The 18182-nt window shown below is 42.8% G+C and overlaps 1 protein-coding gene across 7 annotated transcripts in view; it reads right to left on the bottom strand.

The window, feature by feature from the left end:
• The window catches only part of ncam1b (neural cell adhesion molecule 1b), a 60827-nt gene extending 43393 nt beyond the window's left edge, over positions 1-17434 (bottom strand). For 4 of the 7 annotated variants that reach the window (XM_058080146.1, XM_058080143.1, XM_058080144.1 and 1 more), the window contains exon 1: positions 17163-17434. In XM_058080146.1, coding sequence (XP_057936129.1) covers positions 17163-17214 — 52 coding nt within the window. In that variant the 5' untranslated portion in view covers positions 17215-17434. The remainder of the gene's footprint in view (positions 1-17162) is intronic. The other 3 variants (XM_058080147.1, XM_058080148.1, XM_058080149.1) reach the window with 1 other exon arrangement.
• Positions 17435-18182: the final 748 nt, after the last annotated feature.

The following is an 18182-nucleotide window of genomic DNA, read 5'->3' as shown; positions in this document are numbered from 1 at the left end:
CAAAATAAATGCTTATTTTGGGGGGGTGGTGGACATTCTTTTAATACCCTTTTGAAATGATTCATGTGTGCGTGTTTGCTTCGCCGCTTTGCTCTGCGACAGAAGCTTGACTAATAAATGCTTTTTTATTTTTCATGAAAAATGTAGCAGTTCTGTAAAAATGGATGTTTTTGTACATCACCGCCGTGTAATAATCTCTTGGAAGACTTGTCGGCTGAGCCGTGAGAAGAAAATACACACCTGATAGAGCGACGTCTATGTCTTCTTTGTATCACTAATTACGGCTTTGGAATCATTTCATCGTAAAAAGGGAAAAATGTCAAGGAAGTACCACAGCTAAACAGCAGGGATTTCATATTTCATTGTGCACAGACAAACATCGGCCGTTGACCCTCTTAGTTATTGTATGGAGGCCAGAAGAGAGCACCGTTGTTTAAAAGACAATCAATTATCAAACAGCTTGTTTTTGTCATTTGCTGGCTCCAAGGAATTAGGCTTGTATTTGCTTGCTACTCATGCCTCTCAACCGCAGTTATACTCACATCTACCAGTTGCTATGGAAACCACTTTCTCTCTCTCTCTCTCTCTGCTTCTCTCACCCATTCCCTTGGTGGTCCTAAGCGATGTGGCGGTGTGATGGTTCAACATCCATACAGGTTGCCCACTACATTTTCCAAACAAATGATTCAAGGCCAGTTCCATTATGCCAAGAAAGCTCAGGATGCCCAAATTGAACATCAACCATTCGTGTCAGCGTCAGCATGCGCAATCGCCTGCTAGGCTGTGAGATAAGGATGGCACCCCCGGGTCGTGAAATACTTCTTTTACAATTCAACAGTACAAAATGCAAACAAATATATTCCCGTATATCCAAATCACAATAGGCTAACATGTATGGTGGGTGAAAAAGTATATGTAAATGTTTCACATCATCAAACAGGTATAAAAAAAAAAAAAGGAATCAAGGAGGGGGCAACACTATTTCACGCCACCATATACGTATATAAATACACATATGTATTTAGGCTGGATACTGGAGCTCATCCCCAGTCCCCACCTCAATACGACAGTGACCGGCGTGTCCACACCTTGAAAGGATGCAACGGCCGCTTTCATATTTGATAAAGATATGCTAACAAGCTAACAATGTATTTCTACAAAATAATGCCTCTGTTTTGTGATGTAGCTGAACAAGCCAATTATTAATATGCAGTTCGCTCTTTTTCTCCTCTTTTTTGCATTTTTTTCGTAATTTTTCTAATATTTAAACTTTCTTCTTAAATAACTTTTCTGAATGTTATGACGAATAACATATTTTTCTTTAATATTTGATGTACGCAAGTTATTTTTCCTCTTAAAATTACAAGTCTGTCGTCTTAAAATCTGTATGCCTTTTCTTCTTGTTATAATACAATAACAATAATTACAATAACCATAATAATAATACTAATATATACTAATATAATACTTATACTAATATAATAATAATTCGTTAATAATTCTTTTTCTCTGTATTTTCATTATATTCCTTGTAAAATTCCATAATTTTTCAATTTTTGCTTTTTTTCTTTCTTTTTTTTTCATTTTTCTTCTCATAATTATGAATCTATTCCCACAACATTTTGACTTTCTTTCTGATATGATGTTGTTGTTTTCTTTTGGAATGGGCTGCTGGGCAGGCTGGCAGATTGGAACACCTCTGTGTGGAGTTTGCACATTCTCCCTGAGCGTGCGTAGGATCTTCTCTTCTTCGGGTACTCCGGCTTTCTCACACATTCCTAAAATATGCATGCTACGTTAGCTGGAGACTCTATGCTATCCATACTGTGGGTGTGGAAGCGAGTGTGAGTTTGTCTATATGTGCTCTGCGATTGGCTGGCTACCAGTCCACAGTGGACCTGCATCTCCCCCCAAGACGAAGACCCCTGTCAATCAAGCAGAGATTTCAACCTGACAAACAAGCTATTCAGGATTCCTTATTAATAAAGTATATCAAATATTTTTGTAGTCAGAGCATAGAAAACCTGTCAAGTCCTTCTAAATAAAGTTTTTATCGTTATTAGAGCCCTCTAAATAAGTGAAAACCCTTCTAGTCAAGAGTCAATAATCCATTTACTCTTGCTTGTGTGTTACGGCGTTTTATTCGGGATTATTATATGAAATGACCTCGTATTGCAGTAACATGACTGACACCCAGTGACTAGTGTACAATGTTATGTCATTCACAAAGTCTTTCAAGGCCTTATATTCGTACTTGAGTTCATTTAGCCGTTTTATGTTTCACTTTAAGCAAAAAGTATATCCACTTTGCTTCAACAGGCGCTAATAGGCCATAATACCACATAACCGTGTACTAATATTACCATAGAACAGAAAACCCTGAGAATGAACTCGTATGTAGCACATACGTAAGCCGCCAGAACAAGGTGTACTATAGAGAGTAGAAGTACTGCCAACCAGTACTATCTTGGTGGAAGCCTTTCCGGGCTTCTCTGTGAACACGTGACGTGTCAAACAACATTGCACTCCACTTCGGCTGTGGAGAAGACTTCCCTCCCTTCCTCCCTCCCTCATTGAAGCCATTTCATGTAAATGCCCCCCCCCCACACCCTCAGCGTGTGCCTCAGCCGTGCATCACAGCACCAGAGGCCCAGAAGATGGAAGCACGGCGTCTGCGGCCCATCATGCTGTGTCCTCCTGTAATGACCCCGTCAGGGGACGGAGAGGGGGATAAAAGACCACATTAAAAAACGGAAATAGCACACCTTTGCAAAAGGCAAAATAAAAGTGCAGAAGCATAAGAAGTGATTACTTATGGAAATGCTATCTCTGCAAGCACCGGCCACCATCACCACCATTACATTTGCCATTCTTCCCAGCGCTGCCGTAAAACAGCACAACCTTTGCTGATGTCTGCCGGAACAGCCTGAAAATGACGTGCATGTGCAGTCAAATGGAAAAATTGCAGGAGGTGCAATTAGGGTTGCGGCAACGACTTAAAAACAAGAATGAGGGGGTCTGTGTGGCCTGAACAATGACTGAAATGTCAACATCTTTGCTAACACAATGAAGCACTACAGACACACTCGGGAGGTAAAAAAAAAAAAAAGCAAAATCTTCCAGACTAATCGTGATGAAGGATCCCTCGTGGTTCCCCTTTCCAGCTCGTCACGACACGTTCCCACAGAAAAGCAAAGCCTGTCCTGCTTGGCTGCTGCGGGATAATGCCGTGCTGGGCTTGATAGGACTAACACACGTCCACTTGCTACACGGGGGGACTTTATGGGTGTAATAACTGCTGGAATAACAAAGAGGCAAAACAGGGGGGGGCGTGAGGAAGGCACGGGGGGGGGGGATGACAATAACCACTCAAACACAAGTAGACCAAGACAAGACATCACCAAGGTCTGGCCCATGGACACACAGAGAACTGTGTCTCTCTGTGTCCATGGGCCAGGCAGACAAGCTGGGACGAGCCGGATAAGGCAGGAAGGGGGGGGGGGTCGATGTGTGGGAATGCACCATTGCAGATAGAGCCAGACAAACAGAAATATGGGGGAGCATCACTTGAGTACTCATCATGGTGTGTGTGTGTGTGTGTGTGCGGGGTGGGCAGCAACTGGTGGGGCAACCACCCCTGAATGGAGGAGTATGGTGCTGACCCGCTAGAGATTAGGGTGCACTGTAATTGGTGCTGACCCGCCAGAGATTAGGGTGCACTGTAATTGGATTGGAGTGTGAATCAAAATATAATCTGTTTTAGCAAGGTTAGCGCCGGGGACAATTAGCACGTGTGCATGACAATAGCAGTTAGACAAGCTGTGCTCCTGGAGCCCATCACGGACAGGTACACAATAGTCAGCATTCTTATGTTATTTATATTATATATATGGATTATGTACACGTTGCTTTATATATATATATATATATATATATATATATATATATATATATATATATATATATATATATATGGATTATGTACGCGTTGCTTTATATATATGGATTATGTACACGTTGTACACGTTGTTAGGGGCTCTGGACAATCCATGCATCCAGGAAGGAAGTTCCGCTAATGCTTAAAATGACCAGAATACACCACAATACTGCATTATAGTATGTTATCATGAATGTGGCTCTTACTACATGGGCAGAGCATACTGTATAAATACTCTATGAATACTGTATAAATACTCTATGAATGCAGTATAAATACTCTACGAATGCTGTACAAATACTGTATGTACTGTATAAATACTGTATATACTGTAAATACTATATATACTGTATAAATACTGTATGTACTGTATAAATACTGTATGTACTGTATAAATACTGTAAAAATACTGTATAACTAGAAGGCTTTATAGGTCAAATAGGTGAATCCCATTACATTGCATATTTAGCCGCCTCATGCTAGCAGTTTGTCAATATTTAAAACAAACTGAAAAGATACACAAGTTTTTATTTGTTTTTATTTGTGGAGAATGTAATTGTATTTTTTTAACTAGATGACAAATTTTTTCTCTTATATTTGTCTTGACGACACAAAACACAAAACTCACTAAGGTCGTGGGGGTATGCTGGAGCCGCGAGAGGCGGGGGGGCCAGCCAACGGCAAGCCTTCTGAGAACATTCCAAAAATCAATAATCAAGTTTTAAATCAAAGCCTTTATGCCCTCATCTCCGAGCTGTGCGTTTTACAACATAATAGCGCTGGATACAAGTCGGGTGTTTTTATGGCTCGGTGTCTCCCAGCAGATGTGCTATAATACAGCAACAGCAATAATGCTAGCGGCAGTATCGCAGACCGAAAAAGCTTCATTGTTCCGTACATTTACAGTGTCCGCATCGTTCAAATCCTCATTGGTGAATTACTAATGTGAAGGATAGCCAGAGTACTTCTACTTCCAAAGTGGCATTCTGTCTTCTGGTTCAGCAAGGCATGAATACTGACACTGATACTGAAGGGTTGCTCCTCCTTTAAATAATCTCCAATACTGAAGGCTTGCTCCTCCTCTAAATAATCTCCAAGACAAGGATCTTTAGCTACCCAACCATGCAATTGCTTCAGTGTTGCTGTCACCTGGATTTACTGTTTCCTTTTCATATGGACGTGCAATAAATCTCCTCGTTGGCAAATCGGCCTCTTGCAGTCCATTTCCAAATAAATCTCTTTGACCATAGCACAGGAGTAATCCGCTCCGCTAAGAAGCTAATTTGCTATAGCATCAGTCCCTCTAGGATTTGGTGAGCTTTTATTGTGATTGTTGCCGCCTAAAATGTCTGATTTTTACGGCAACTTCTTCAAAAAGTTGCAGCAAAAGTTGTGATGGTTTGAGGCTTACTTTCTTTCCAAGAATACGGAACCAGGTTGTTTAGTTATTGATGTTTGAAGGTCATGCCTTTATTATGTTAGCTTCCTTTGTCGGACGGGGAGGGTTCTGGAGTCATCTCATCACTTATGAACCCCATTTCAACTATGAAATCTACAGCCACTCACCACTTGTGACTGGAAAGTAAAATGATGGTTAAGAGATGGAATCTCTGGCACAGCCACACTGGAACTGTGACATCTTCTATGCCACTTATCCTCACTAGGATTGTGGGGGAGAGGCGGGGTCCACCCTTGACTGTTGGCCAGCAAATCACAGGGCACAGTCAGTCAGCTGGGATGGGCTCCAGCTGCCCACAACAGGAATCATCCCGACAGCCCAGACCTCCTTAACAGAAGTCTAGATGAATAAGTAAGTCGATAATCAGAGAGCGGAGAGTTCAAACCATGCAAGAATTAATTCCATGTCCGAAGCGGTTCTTAAAGGGAAGGCAAATCTTAATGCTAATATGAAAAGGGATCACAGGACACATCGTGGTTGCTAATTCTTAGCCTAAGTGAAGCTCAGTGTGATGAACCATATCTTTTAATCATCAGATGAGGTCTAATCTCGTTCAGCAATGGAATATTACTATTGCTTGCAAGTGTTTTTAGTGTCTTTGAATAGTGCTAGGAATATTAGACTTTTTTTTCATCATTGTATCACTGCCTTGATACATACGTATATAAGCATTCCCCTCAACCAATTTACAGTTGTGGTGGAGCGGACACCACAAAAATGATCCAAGTTTATAATAGCACTTATTGTTGGACATTATTAGCTTGACTACATTGATTGGAACAACACAATCAAAGTAGACTCATTCGAAGACTTATTCGAGATCAAAGCTACTAACTCATTAGGAAGGCTAATGCTACTTTTCTCCCCCCAAGGTTGTACTTTGCATTCTGCGGGACAGACTGACTTGGCTCGGACTGTCTTCGCAACAGCTCCTTTGAGAACAACAGATGGCACAGAGGCACCTTATAACACAACACAAGCTTACACACACATACACACATCCTGTTGGCCAATCAGAGTCATTACAGTAAAAATAGACTCAAGGGTAGGGCTAACCTCCCGAGATCTGAAGTCTCTTCCTTGGGGCTAGACTGTCTAGAGACATCAACAGCAAAGCAAGACTGTCACTGATCATCTGTATGCGTACGCCTGCACCGGACTACCTAATTAATATGAATATGGAAGCGTGCATAGATATCGTATATTGACATACTATGTTGCAGCAGGACAAAAAAACAGGCGCCAAAACAGTTGATGTCAAACACACCCATTCAGCGACAATGACTGCTATCTTCTCGTCAAAAGGAAAGCTTACCCTGTTTCCTTCAGACACGTGTTATCGTAGCATAGCCAATAGCTCGATGCTACTGCCTCCCTTCTGGCCTCCCGTAATGGGGGCTCTTTTGAAGTGATTTCCAGAGGGAGCGGTTGCTCGGGTCCCCCGGTATGCCATTGAGAATACAGTGGATGATTGCAGTTTGCTCGCAGCGTAACAGCTGCTTCCCCTTTATCACGGTGCGGCGCCTTTGTCGGTATGATGAAGGATGCTACTGTTTATGCCGCTGCAAGGTCAATGAAAGGTTAGACGCCTTGATTGAATGGAGTGGAACTGAACAGGAATAAGGCGGCGTTCCAGTCTGGGTTACGTGTGGGTGGTTATTACCTGAACTCGCAATGGCAATTCGACTAAATTTCCTTCATTGGACGATGATCGATTATTTATTATCTGTCATTAAAAAGTAAAGTCAAACCTCGGTTTTCGAATGCTGTGGTTTTCGCATGATCCAGTTTTCGAAGCTGTATTCCTCTGTTTACCCACACTGCCTGGGTTATCTTCCATTTACTCTCGTTCAAAGTGTGAACATCCAAGAGACTTGACAAAGACACTCTGATATTACACCGACATCATTTGTGCAGGGTCCAGGGTACCCACATGGAGCGGGTCATCATGGCGAGTGAGGAGAGCTTGTTTATTCTGTTTCTCCATGCCTGTCATCTGCTTTTACACTTTATGGCATTCATGAAAAAGATGCGCGATGGGGTTCATGACATATCCGGCGTCTACTGGCAGCAACAGTAAGACAGCCCCCAGGCAGCAGAAGCCAATGACTCACACTGTGTGGAGATTGTTAAAGGGGGGGGCGAGAGACCAAAGGGAGAAGAAGAAGGGAGCGAGAGGCCAAACATACAATAAGCACACATCTTGTGGCATTTAAACCCAGGGAACTAGCATGTTATACCATATTTTGATTCACGATGTGCTAGTTGAAAATTGTCGTGGGCTCACCAGGTACATTAAAGCTTCGGACCCTGCTGTCTTGTGTCTTTCATAGGTTGGAGCCATAACCACCCACATCATCCTATTTTCTTCCTCGCCTCCATTATGTCCCATCTTAACACAGAATATTGTAATGTTTCAGTCAACAGTAGTGCAGCACAGGAAAAACAAGGACTTTATCCACAGAATTAGCACCACTGTTAATGGCTTTAATCCATGCAATCTAAGATTTAAGACCTGCACATTCAATTAAGAAGGGTATCTTATATCAGCTGTCTGGGAGCTGAAAAAACTATTCATCACCAGTTATCCACACTTTTCCTATCACCAGTCTTTTGCAATGAATTTACATTGAGTGCATTCAACATGGAGGCTTTTTGCTGTCTTAGAAAGGTGAACATGTAATATTCGGTAATTAATTAATGACACATTTATTATTCACGAGGGCTCACTTTTTGCTAAGAGTGTGTACCTTAATAAGATTAGATTAACTGTGATCTTTTGTCGAGATGGGGGAGGGGCGTGGTTTCAGAAAAATCCTTGCACACAGGATGGCTACTTCTATTATTCATACCTACTGACGATGGGAAAGTCGACATTTTAATATTAACTATAATTTGACTTTAACTGCTTTGAATGCACAGCGACATATATTACTGGATCTGAAGATTTTTGCACCAATGGATTTGAAGCGAGAAGCCAGAAATCACGATGCAGTGTTACTCAGTCAGCTATGACCACCAAAGATACGGCAAGCTACTACGTCATTACATTCAGAGGTCTGCAGTCACCCTGCAGAGAATAATGGTCAATATCTGGCCCGGATCCTAATGTTGACAGCTTTGAATATTGTAGCAATGCAGAGAAGCCAACCTCCACAGCCGATGCTCGTCAACCTACAATTCCTGCCATGGCTGGGATGCACATCCAGGTGTAAGGTAGTCGTAGAGAGGCATAAAGTGAAACCATCGTGAACATCGCGCATACATGCGTTCTTTGGAAAAGTTACTAAAGAGATCCCAAAACAGTCCGTTATGAATGGAAACTATGTCAAGAAACAAGCAAAAATGGCAAGATGGCTGCTAAATTTGTCCTCTCGTCGTGGTGCCGAGTATGAACGCACTCGAGTTTGCAGTCAGCAGCAACATGCTGATGAAGAATTGCCTCTCAACCCCTGAACTGTTTATACAACTGGAGAAAATGCTTGTCAGCAACAGAGCAACCAAAGACTGCAACATCTCTGCAAATACTTACAACTAACTCATCTTACACTAAAATTCGAGGCAAAACATTTGCTTGTCAGATACAAAATCTGAACAAAACATTGCTGGACAACAGGGAAGCAACTGAAAAATCCAAATAAACATTGACTTCATGCCATTAAAACAACTGCAGATGCCAAATGACAGAAGATGACCAAATATTTGAGAATAATATGGAAAAATCTAACAGAAACCATGTCTTGATAAACAAAGCTCTGATGGCATTCAGCCATCAACATAGTACAGTGCATGCATGTCCTAAAGAGGGCCTTACAACCTCCATACATTTGAGTGTAGAAGGAATTCTGGGCCACCAGGTTGTTTGAAATGCTGACTTCGATGATGAGGGCAACAAACATTCAACATTCAACAAAGCGTTTCGTTGTTAAAGGTAAAAACCTGAGGCTCTGCAGAACTTTGGACAGGATTCCAAGCCTGCTAAATTGAAGTAGGTACTAAACAGAGAATGTATAGCCACTATCTAATACTTTATATGGCCTGTACCAATGCATACAACATATATTCCACACCATCACCCTGCCACAGATGAGCTTACTGTAGCGGTCCAGTGACCTCCGACTCAAAGGAGGAGTCTAATCTCTGCAAATCTTCCAGCCACACCTCCTGCTCAGTGGCTTTGTAAGCAGTGTGGGCCAGCTCTCGGTGATATTACTACTGGCTGCTATGAAGCACTCTCAATGGAGTGCATTGTCCTTTTTGGAGTACACAGCCAGACGAATATAAGATGGGTTCTGGAGGGCATCCTGGAAAACTGAATGAGTTGGTTAATGGTTGTGTAGTCAGCATTTAAAGTAAAATACTCCCATGAACTTAAAAGAAGCCAACGGCGAGATGACGTGCATTTTGAGAGCACGGGCGAGAGGAGAATTGAGCAACCACTCCAGGAGTTCAGGCAGCGCTGATGGTGTAATGGCCATTCAACAGTCATGCATTATTCATTAGGATCAATCAGCAGCAAACTTGCAGAAAAGGTCAAGGTGAACATGACCAGCTCATATTGCAGCGAGTTAAAAATATCACATTTGACTGATAGAAAGCAAAGTGCTGGTGAGATATTAGGGAGCATTGTAATGCTGATGCGTGACAATGTGCACGGATAACAGCTGTCTGCAATTCCCTACGGACAACAGTTGCTTTCCATTCATGTCCATACTGTGCAGGTGCTCCTAAAATACTCCTTAGAATTACACAGCTGGATCGTATTACTTGTATCGCATTATCGTATTACTTACTATCGTAGTCTGAGAGTACCTTTAAAACGCTGCACATGCCTGTAAATACATTTTTATTAAAAAGGGAGCCCATTCCTTCTCATGTCCCTAAAACTGCTGTGCAACTTTACACAGTATATACTCCAACTGGAGTGTAATGCATTAAAGTATACAATTCACAGAAATACATTGGAATCGACAAAGGTGGCAAATGTCAACTGGGTGAAAATGTATTTGAGGCATTTATCAGCGAGAATAAATGACATCATTATGAAGTGGATCACATACGGTAGCGCTTCTACAGTTCCCCTGGAGATAGCGCCTTCTTAGTGTGATCTAATTAGAGATTAAAAAGAGCAGCGTCCTACTACTACCGCGTGTCCCGTCACTACTTTAAATTGGATTCTTCTCTCCCCCTCCCGTAATAACATTAATACTTGGTGCGATGTCTCAGCTGCAAACCAATGATGAGTCCGACTATAAAGGAGCGTAATGTTAGTGTGTGGGGGGGGGGGGGGGGGACGCTATGGTGACTGCATGAAAAGACAGCCTTAGGCACAACCTGCTCTGAGCATAGCAATGCATCTTATAGTGTTTCAATAACACACGTGGAACGATACGCACGGATGCATGAGAAGACACACAAAAGAAGAGGAGAGATAAATTCTAGCCACCAGCGTGTTGCTTTATCGTGGCCAAGATGATGCGTGCGGCGTATTTCTCCCCAATCAGACACACTGTGAGCTTCTTTTCAAGGTTTACTTATGAAGACTCATCTGCATCTCTTTTCAAACTGGGACACAATTCCCTCTAGCGTGGACAGCGTGCCATGATGGGTGAGCGACATGCAGGGCTCTGATCGCTTTGCTGAAGTGGTATTTACTTATTACTTATATGGAGGCGTGCATTAAAGCACTGCTTTAGTTCCTAGCGTCGATTCAATCGATTGATTACCATTTTAAACAACGTTAGATCGATATACGCCGTCCGCAAAGAAAAACTTGTTAAACAAATTATGTCATTGAGTCGTTCAAATATAATTTGATGCACGGAGGTAGTGAATGAATTGTTCCAACCCTACTTATATGACAAGGGAGTGGAAGGTGTATCTGTTCATAAAGTTCTCTCTTATTCTTTATGGAACAGTCTCTAAAAAAACAGCAAATACTAATTTTATAAGCTATTCTATGCCACAACTGCCCTGCGTAACCGATGCATCAGAACACACCTCACATACCCCAGCAAAGAAGGTCAAAGTTTGTTCCGGTGTTAGTCAAGCGTTGGTGGATTGTAGAGTCACCACCAATGGGGGCTGGTCCTCGTGGGAGCTTCCCACGTAACGCTGCTTTTCCCATGTAACACTGCTTTTGTCCCAGGTAACACTGCTTTTGTCCCAGGTAACACTGCTTTTCCCACGTAACGCTGCTTTTCCCACGTAACGCTGCTTTTCCCACGTAACGCTGCTTTTCCCACGTAACGCTGCTTTTCCCACATAACACTGCTGTTTTGCCCACCTAACGCTGCTTTGCCCACCTAACGCTGCTTTGCCCACCTAACGCTGCTTTGCCCACCTAACGCTGCTTTTCCCACCTAACGCTGCTTTTCCCACGTAACGCAGCTTCAAGGCACCATGACTTTGGTGGTGTTAAACCTCTCAGGTTGTGTGCCACCACAGCTGCAACATGTGACGTCACTCCTACTCCATGCTTAAAGGCTTAAATATGTTCTATATTCTTTGTAATTCTCTTCTACATTTTAAATTTTTTTGAAAGCAAATGTTCATTTAGTAAAAATTACATTTAAAGTATGTGGCGGGAAGTTTTTGTGATCTCCACCCCAAATGGGGGCGTTTCCCATGTGTCCGCATAGGGGCCTGAGCAACGGCAAAGAGCTTTCCAATCTATTGGTGGCAAATAAAGGAAAGTATGGGAAACACAGACATAGTTTGTATAGTTTGATTGACTTTGACTGGAGCACATCAATCTGACTCAGTTCAGTGAAAAACACCCTTGGTGTCAACCATATGATCAAAACATAACCTCCGTTATCAAAGCTTGTTTTTTTCTCTCCACCGTCAAGTCACTTTGATTCATGGAGCGTCGAGCCGGAATGTACTTTCCAGTTATCCCAAGGTACTTTACACATGCAGCGGTTCTGGAACCAAGCTCCTACTAGGGTTGGGACAACGTGTCGACGTCATCCATGATGTCAAAAATGTGTCAAGGCAAGAACTGCACGTTGATGCGTCGGCACTCAAGTAGCGGGGGAGAAGAAAAGATCTGGCAATAGATGTCAAAAGTATGTGAGTACTTTAAACTTAAAGGTAACGACTGGGTGGTCTGGGGCTGTGCAAAATGGAGATGGCGTACCATAAAAGCACAACCACGATGCACCAGCACCTGGCAGCTGCTTGGTGGAGGAGAAGACACCATACGTTTTCAACTTTTACGAAAACGTTTACTCAAACATGTTCAAACTTTCACACACGCGTAGCGCCAAAGCTATCATTTGTGGAATAGCTTGAGGAATAGAAATAGCTTGCTTAAGTGTAAAACATGCAAAGGAAAAGACAGCAAAGGTATATATAGGTATGTAAAATGAAGCAAAGCCTGGAAAGCAGGCATGGCCCTGGTAATAAAAGATAAACTATTTTTCTGCCTAAAGCCAAAGTCAGGCGCTTAATCAGTGTGCCGAGCGCATTCTGACAAACTTTGATGGCCTTCTTCCTCAAGCTCCACAAAGCTGAGGCCACAGAGTGCCTCAAGCTTTTGACAAACCAATGTTACGTGTCCGCGGGGAACCTACGCTCGACGTGCCGGCCTCGTTTTAATTTAATGAGTGACAAGGACGCACTGTTCTCATTTCCTGGTAGAGCTAACATCTATGCATCTTTTGGATTTTTAGAACAGCATGCTAGTAAAATGAATTCTTGATTTTAAAAGCAGTGGGCCAGACAAGGCCGTGCTCAATCAGTGCAGCGTTTAACCTGATTTATGTGAACCCTCACAGGAATTAGAGATGCGGCTCGCCCCGCAAAAGACGAAGAGTACTGACGCTGCATTTTTGTGAGCCAAACCCCAAAGAAGTGTGTGTTTATGGTCCTCTCACAAAGCTACGCCGAGTCACGTGAACATGAAATGTCATCTTTTTTACGTCCCTAGGCAGCGCTTCTCCTCTCAAAGCCTCTCAGACCTGGATCTGTCTCATCCACTCCCCGTCACCCGACCGGTCGAGTGGTCCTGACTGGAGCAAAATTACACCCGCTGTGTCAGGAGCCTCTTATTCTCCCTATACTTCATTTAAAAGCTCTGATTTTTATAATGGTGTCATGTAAGATAGCAGGTTTTACAATAAGTCCACAGAGTACGAGGGTAATACTTGATTTATCACGTACGCCGTTCAATTATTCAGTGCATGAATATTTTTCAGCCTAAAACTAAAGCTGAAAAGACAATAGCTTTTCTAGCAAGGTAGTATAGTATAAAGTCATACTTTATACTAAAATGTAGTTATCCTAGACAATGCTATAAAAATCTGATAAACTGGGTCTTGTATTTCTCCTGCTTTTAGTTTGTAATTCTCCTAATAGCGTCCCTAATAGCCCCCCCCAAAGGTGTATGTGTCTGTCATCAATGTTGCTTTGCCAGCACTGCCAGACATGGCCCAAGGGTCTGTTTGGAAAATATTCACAAACGCCCAAAAGAGGTGGATGGCTGTTCCAACTGATCACAAATGGGATTCATTCTGGCTCGTTTGTATTTTTGTCTTTTCTATGAATAATGGAGACTCATTCTCGCGAATTAGCAAAGCGTGAGTGGGTTTACTGAAATGGATGGATGACAGCTGGAATAAATTCTAAATATATCAAACCCCACTGACATATTTTGGCAGTCCATCCTCCCGGAGTGAAAGACTGACATGAGGAAGTCTGCAGCCTTTGCAAGTCAGCATGCAAACATCCATGCTTCCATCTTGTGTTGGGAATGGAGCAGCATGGGACGGGGCTACGTCATTATAATGATGATGTAACACAGACTAAGGGATCCAATCGCACTGTAAACAACTGATGATCTTTCAGATAGACGTATGTACACCAGGATAGCTTAGGTTCTTTCATTTTCATTGTTAAGGGAGGGTAGATGGACAGATATAGTATTTATTGCTCTGAGTTCTATTCTATCATACTATATTTCCATATGAAGGAAGCTGAAAGTAACCAAACCCATGTCATACTTTACTTGCTGAGTCTCATATTTCTGGGGTTTTCGATGTGTGTAGGCCACATCAAGCCTCCTAATCAGAGAACATAGAATGCCTCCCGACCCCCCTGCCTGATTGTCTGGAGCATATTTTTCTGTTTGCCTTAGACTCTGTTTACCTTCTCACTGCAGCAACTACCAATTCATTCATTTTGCTTTCAACGTAACCAAAGTTGAAAGGTTTGGACAATATTTTCCTTTATTTGACTAAGCTGCTGTCCCTCCCCTGAAGTCCTCTAACTAAGGGGTTGTAAAATGGTCTCAACCTGGGGCCTACATTATCAATGTTATAAAATGATATCAAAAAAAAATTATATATATATATATATTTGTATTATTATTATTATTATTTTCTTACACTAGTTTACTATTATTTACACCTTCATTCAAGTCATGTGTATTTATATATATTATTTTGTACAATTAAGTCAAGTTTAATGGCATTTATTTTTATTACTTAGTATATTTTTTCAGTCTTTATTTCTTTTATTTGTTCAGAGTCTTCATTTTTAGATGTACGGTATTTATTTATTTATACCTTCATTAATGTATTCCATTCATTTATATTTTTTCTTCTTTTATTCAAATCTTTTAAACTCTCACATCATCTTTTGAAACATTAACACAGATAATTACATGTCCAAAGTGCATATTTTTGTATTTATGTTTACCACAACTCTAACCTGCCTGACGCTGTGAAAGCACCCTTAAGGATGGTGTTATTATCCTGTTGACGGTTAAGATAAACTGGGTGTAGAATAAACGTGCCTATCATCCTTTTTTCACTCATTCTAAAAGGCTCATTTGCATAAACAAGCGGTAAGACACAACACAGTGTCAACCAGCCGCATTAGCATACTCTGCTAAACTAAACTAACCCTGCTAGCATCCATTCCCGCAGTGTAAGTGTAAGTTTTTTCGCAGCTTTGACACGTTTGTGAGTCCGGCATGATTGAGCAGTCCGCCGAGGAAATACTTCCCCAAACAAACATCCCATCTCCTCAAGATGGCAGGATTTCCTTCATGTAGTCATTCTGCATTCAACAGTAGATTCCGTTTTTATCGGTCAGTTCTGCAATCAATACCATAGACACTGGTCACATACCAGCTGTGCTGGCTTTTTCAGGAGTCTGATTGGCCAAAATGTGCATGACAGCTGGTAAATGGGGTTTTATATTTTTCTAGTGCGAATGGAGATTCCCCCCCGGCGTGGTGGAAATGTGCGTTTTTCCAAAATAACTGCATTTGTTTGGAAATTGATCAAATCTGACGTGAGCAAAAAACGCCATAAAATATGCTCCAGAAAATGCGTTTTCGGGGAGAGTAGGGAGGGCCCAGTGTTATTATATTCCCTGAGGGGAGGCTCACTGCTTTTCCTATTAACAAAAATAAGGTGGAGCAGGCATACATTTCCAAAATGACAGCAGTGTGGGTAAAACCTGTAGCACCAGGAACACAGGGAACACGGGAACACACCTCATGTGAATATTGGACTGTAACATCAATCCTTCTGCTAGTGTTCTATGAAAGGTAACAGTACTGTTATTCCCAACCATGCCTAGTATTATAGCATTCCTTTAACATGTTTAACGTGCACACATTGCAGTGTGTGCTGTAACAAAGCACAGTCGTGACGGTCTTGCACAGTAAATATGAGCGGAGGAGCCACTGCTGCCCCCCGGCTGCCTGAGGAACACCCCTTGACATATCCAATTGTACGAGGAGGATTAAAAGGCTATCCCACACCAAGTGTCCGAGACCTGCTAAGAGCGCCACCCAATACATGTAAATGTAACATATTTATTTTGTATTTAAATCGCCATGATAAGGTCATCACCAATGTAATCTGACAAAGAACCCCCCCCCCCCCCTGTTGCACTTATGTAACAACACATTTCACCAACTTAGAGCATCTCATTTCAAAGCCTTTATCAGGGAATCGGGTTACATAACAGATGATTCAGAGTAGGAGTTGTGCTTGAGCGCCAGGGAGCAAACGGAGCGGCACCCTCCCTGACAGACTCTTGATGGGCTCCATGCATCCCAGCATCACCTGCCAAGGGCTCCCCCCCATCACACCCCACCCTGAACGTCATGGCTGTACACAACAACAGGCGCATTGCAAGTGTGTGCCTTTAACCGTGGGACCGTGACTCGCTCACTCACTCACTCACTCACTCTCCCTCTGATTGTGCGTGTGCGTGTGTTAAAGGAGAACCCAACATCACCCCCCATCCATAATAAACAGGTTCCATACAAGAGTAGCGACAGCAACAACACAGCAGTGCAAGAGTGGAGGCAGGCTAGCATAAATCCCCATGACACATTACCCCCATATTATCCACGCCCTACCCCCACAACGCTAGGACTGCCCCTTCTGCAGGACCACATTTTATGGCATGCAAAATAATGCTAAGTCAGCGGCCAGGCTCGTCACGCCAAAGGATGGCTAGCATTTTCCGCCTATTCTCGGTGCTCAAAGTGACTCAAATTATGCACAGCAATCCGGCTTTATTGATAGAAGAGAAAAAAAATAGTGCGCGCTGTAAGCTAATTAACATGAGCCGCAGCACCACTACTAATGCACCTGCCTGACGGAGCGCCTGGGGGGGTAGTGGGGGAGAAGGGAGACCCAAGGATGGCGACTGCCGTCCTAACAGCTGTGAGTACAATCATCACTATAATGGCGAGTAATGCAGCACACACTTTTAAGTGACTTAATGAGAAAGTCCTACCCGCACAGCCCACAAGGAGCAAGGTTATAAAGATGTCCCCGGACCGGACCATGGCAAAGTCCCCCCACCTCGAAAAGCGAAGCAAAACGGTCTGCTCTCCCCCCCTCCCACAACGTCGCCCTCGGCTGTGTTAGCGTCCTCCTCGGCAAGCGTTCATCCTGAGCTCCTTAGCTGTCCGTGTGGCTCATTCGGCGGTCAACGGGAGGAGGGAGACTCGCTGGTTGGTCGATGATGACGATGAGCGCCACAGAGCCGTTCAAAGTGTGACTGACAAGCCAAGCCTGCTCACACGTGCAATCAATGCGCACGACGGGGACGGTGCACCGCCCATTAAATAGTGCCCCTCAGATACGGGCATGGACGTCAGAGATGTAGAAAGTCATGCATGCCCGGTGGCGTTTATTTTATTATTCATTATTATCTTATTACATTCCCTCATGTAGTGTCCTTTAGTTATGTTTATATTTATGAATCAGTTTAATGCACATTCGACATCAAGAGTGAGTTACTCTGAATGTTAGTCATAAGAATAATCACATACTGTTTTTTCTGTCTTTCTGTTCACTTAGTCCACACATACTGAAGCACAATAAGGATAATATTACAATATATAATGTCATGATAAGCCCTTTATTATAACAATAATATAATAAAGATGTTGTTATAATGGGCGGTACGGCGATCTAGTGGTTAGCGCGCAGACCTCACAGCTAGGAGACCAGGGTTCAATTCCACCCTTGGCCATCTCTGTGTGGAGTTTGCATGTTCTCCCTGTGCATGCGTGGGTTTTCTCCGGGTACTCCGGTTTCCTCCCACATTCCAAAAACATGCTAGGTTAATTGGCGACTCCAAATTGTCCATAGGTATGAATGTGAGTGTGAATGGTTGTCTGTCTATATGTGCTCTGTGATTGGCTGGCGACCAGTCCAGGGTGTACCCCGCCTCTCGCCCAAAGAAAGCTGGGATAGGCTCCAGCACCCCCGCGACTCTTGTGAGGAAAAAGCGGTAGAAAATGAATGA

The sequence above is a fragment of the Doryrhamphus excisus genome, chromosome 8 (assembly GCF_030265055.1).
Source record: "Doryrhamphus excisus isolate RoL2022-K1 chromosome 8, RoL_Dexc_1.0, whole genome shotgun sequence".
NCBI lineage: Eukaryota > Metazoa > Chordata > Actinopteri > Syngnathiformes > Syngnathidae > Doryrhamphus > Doryrhamphus excisus.
The sequence above is the reverse complement of the archived record's forward strand: the minus strand, read 5'-3'. Positions and strand labels throughout refer to the sequence as shown.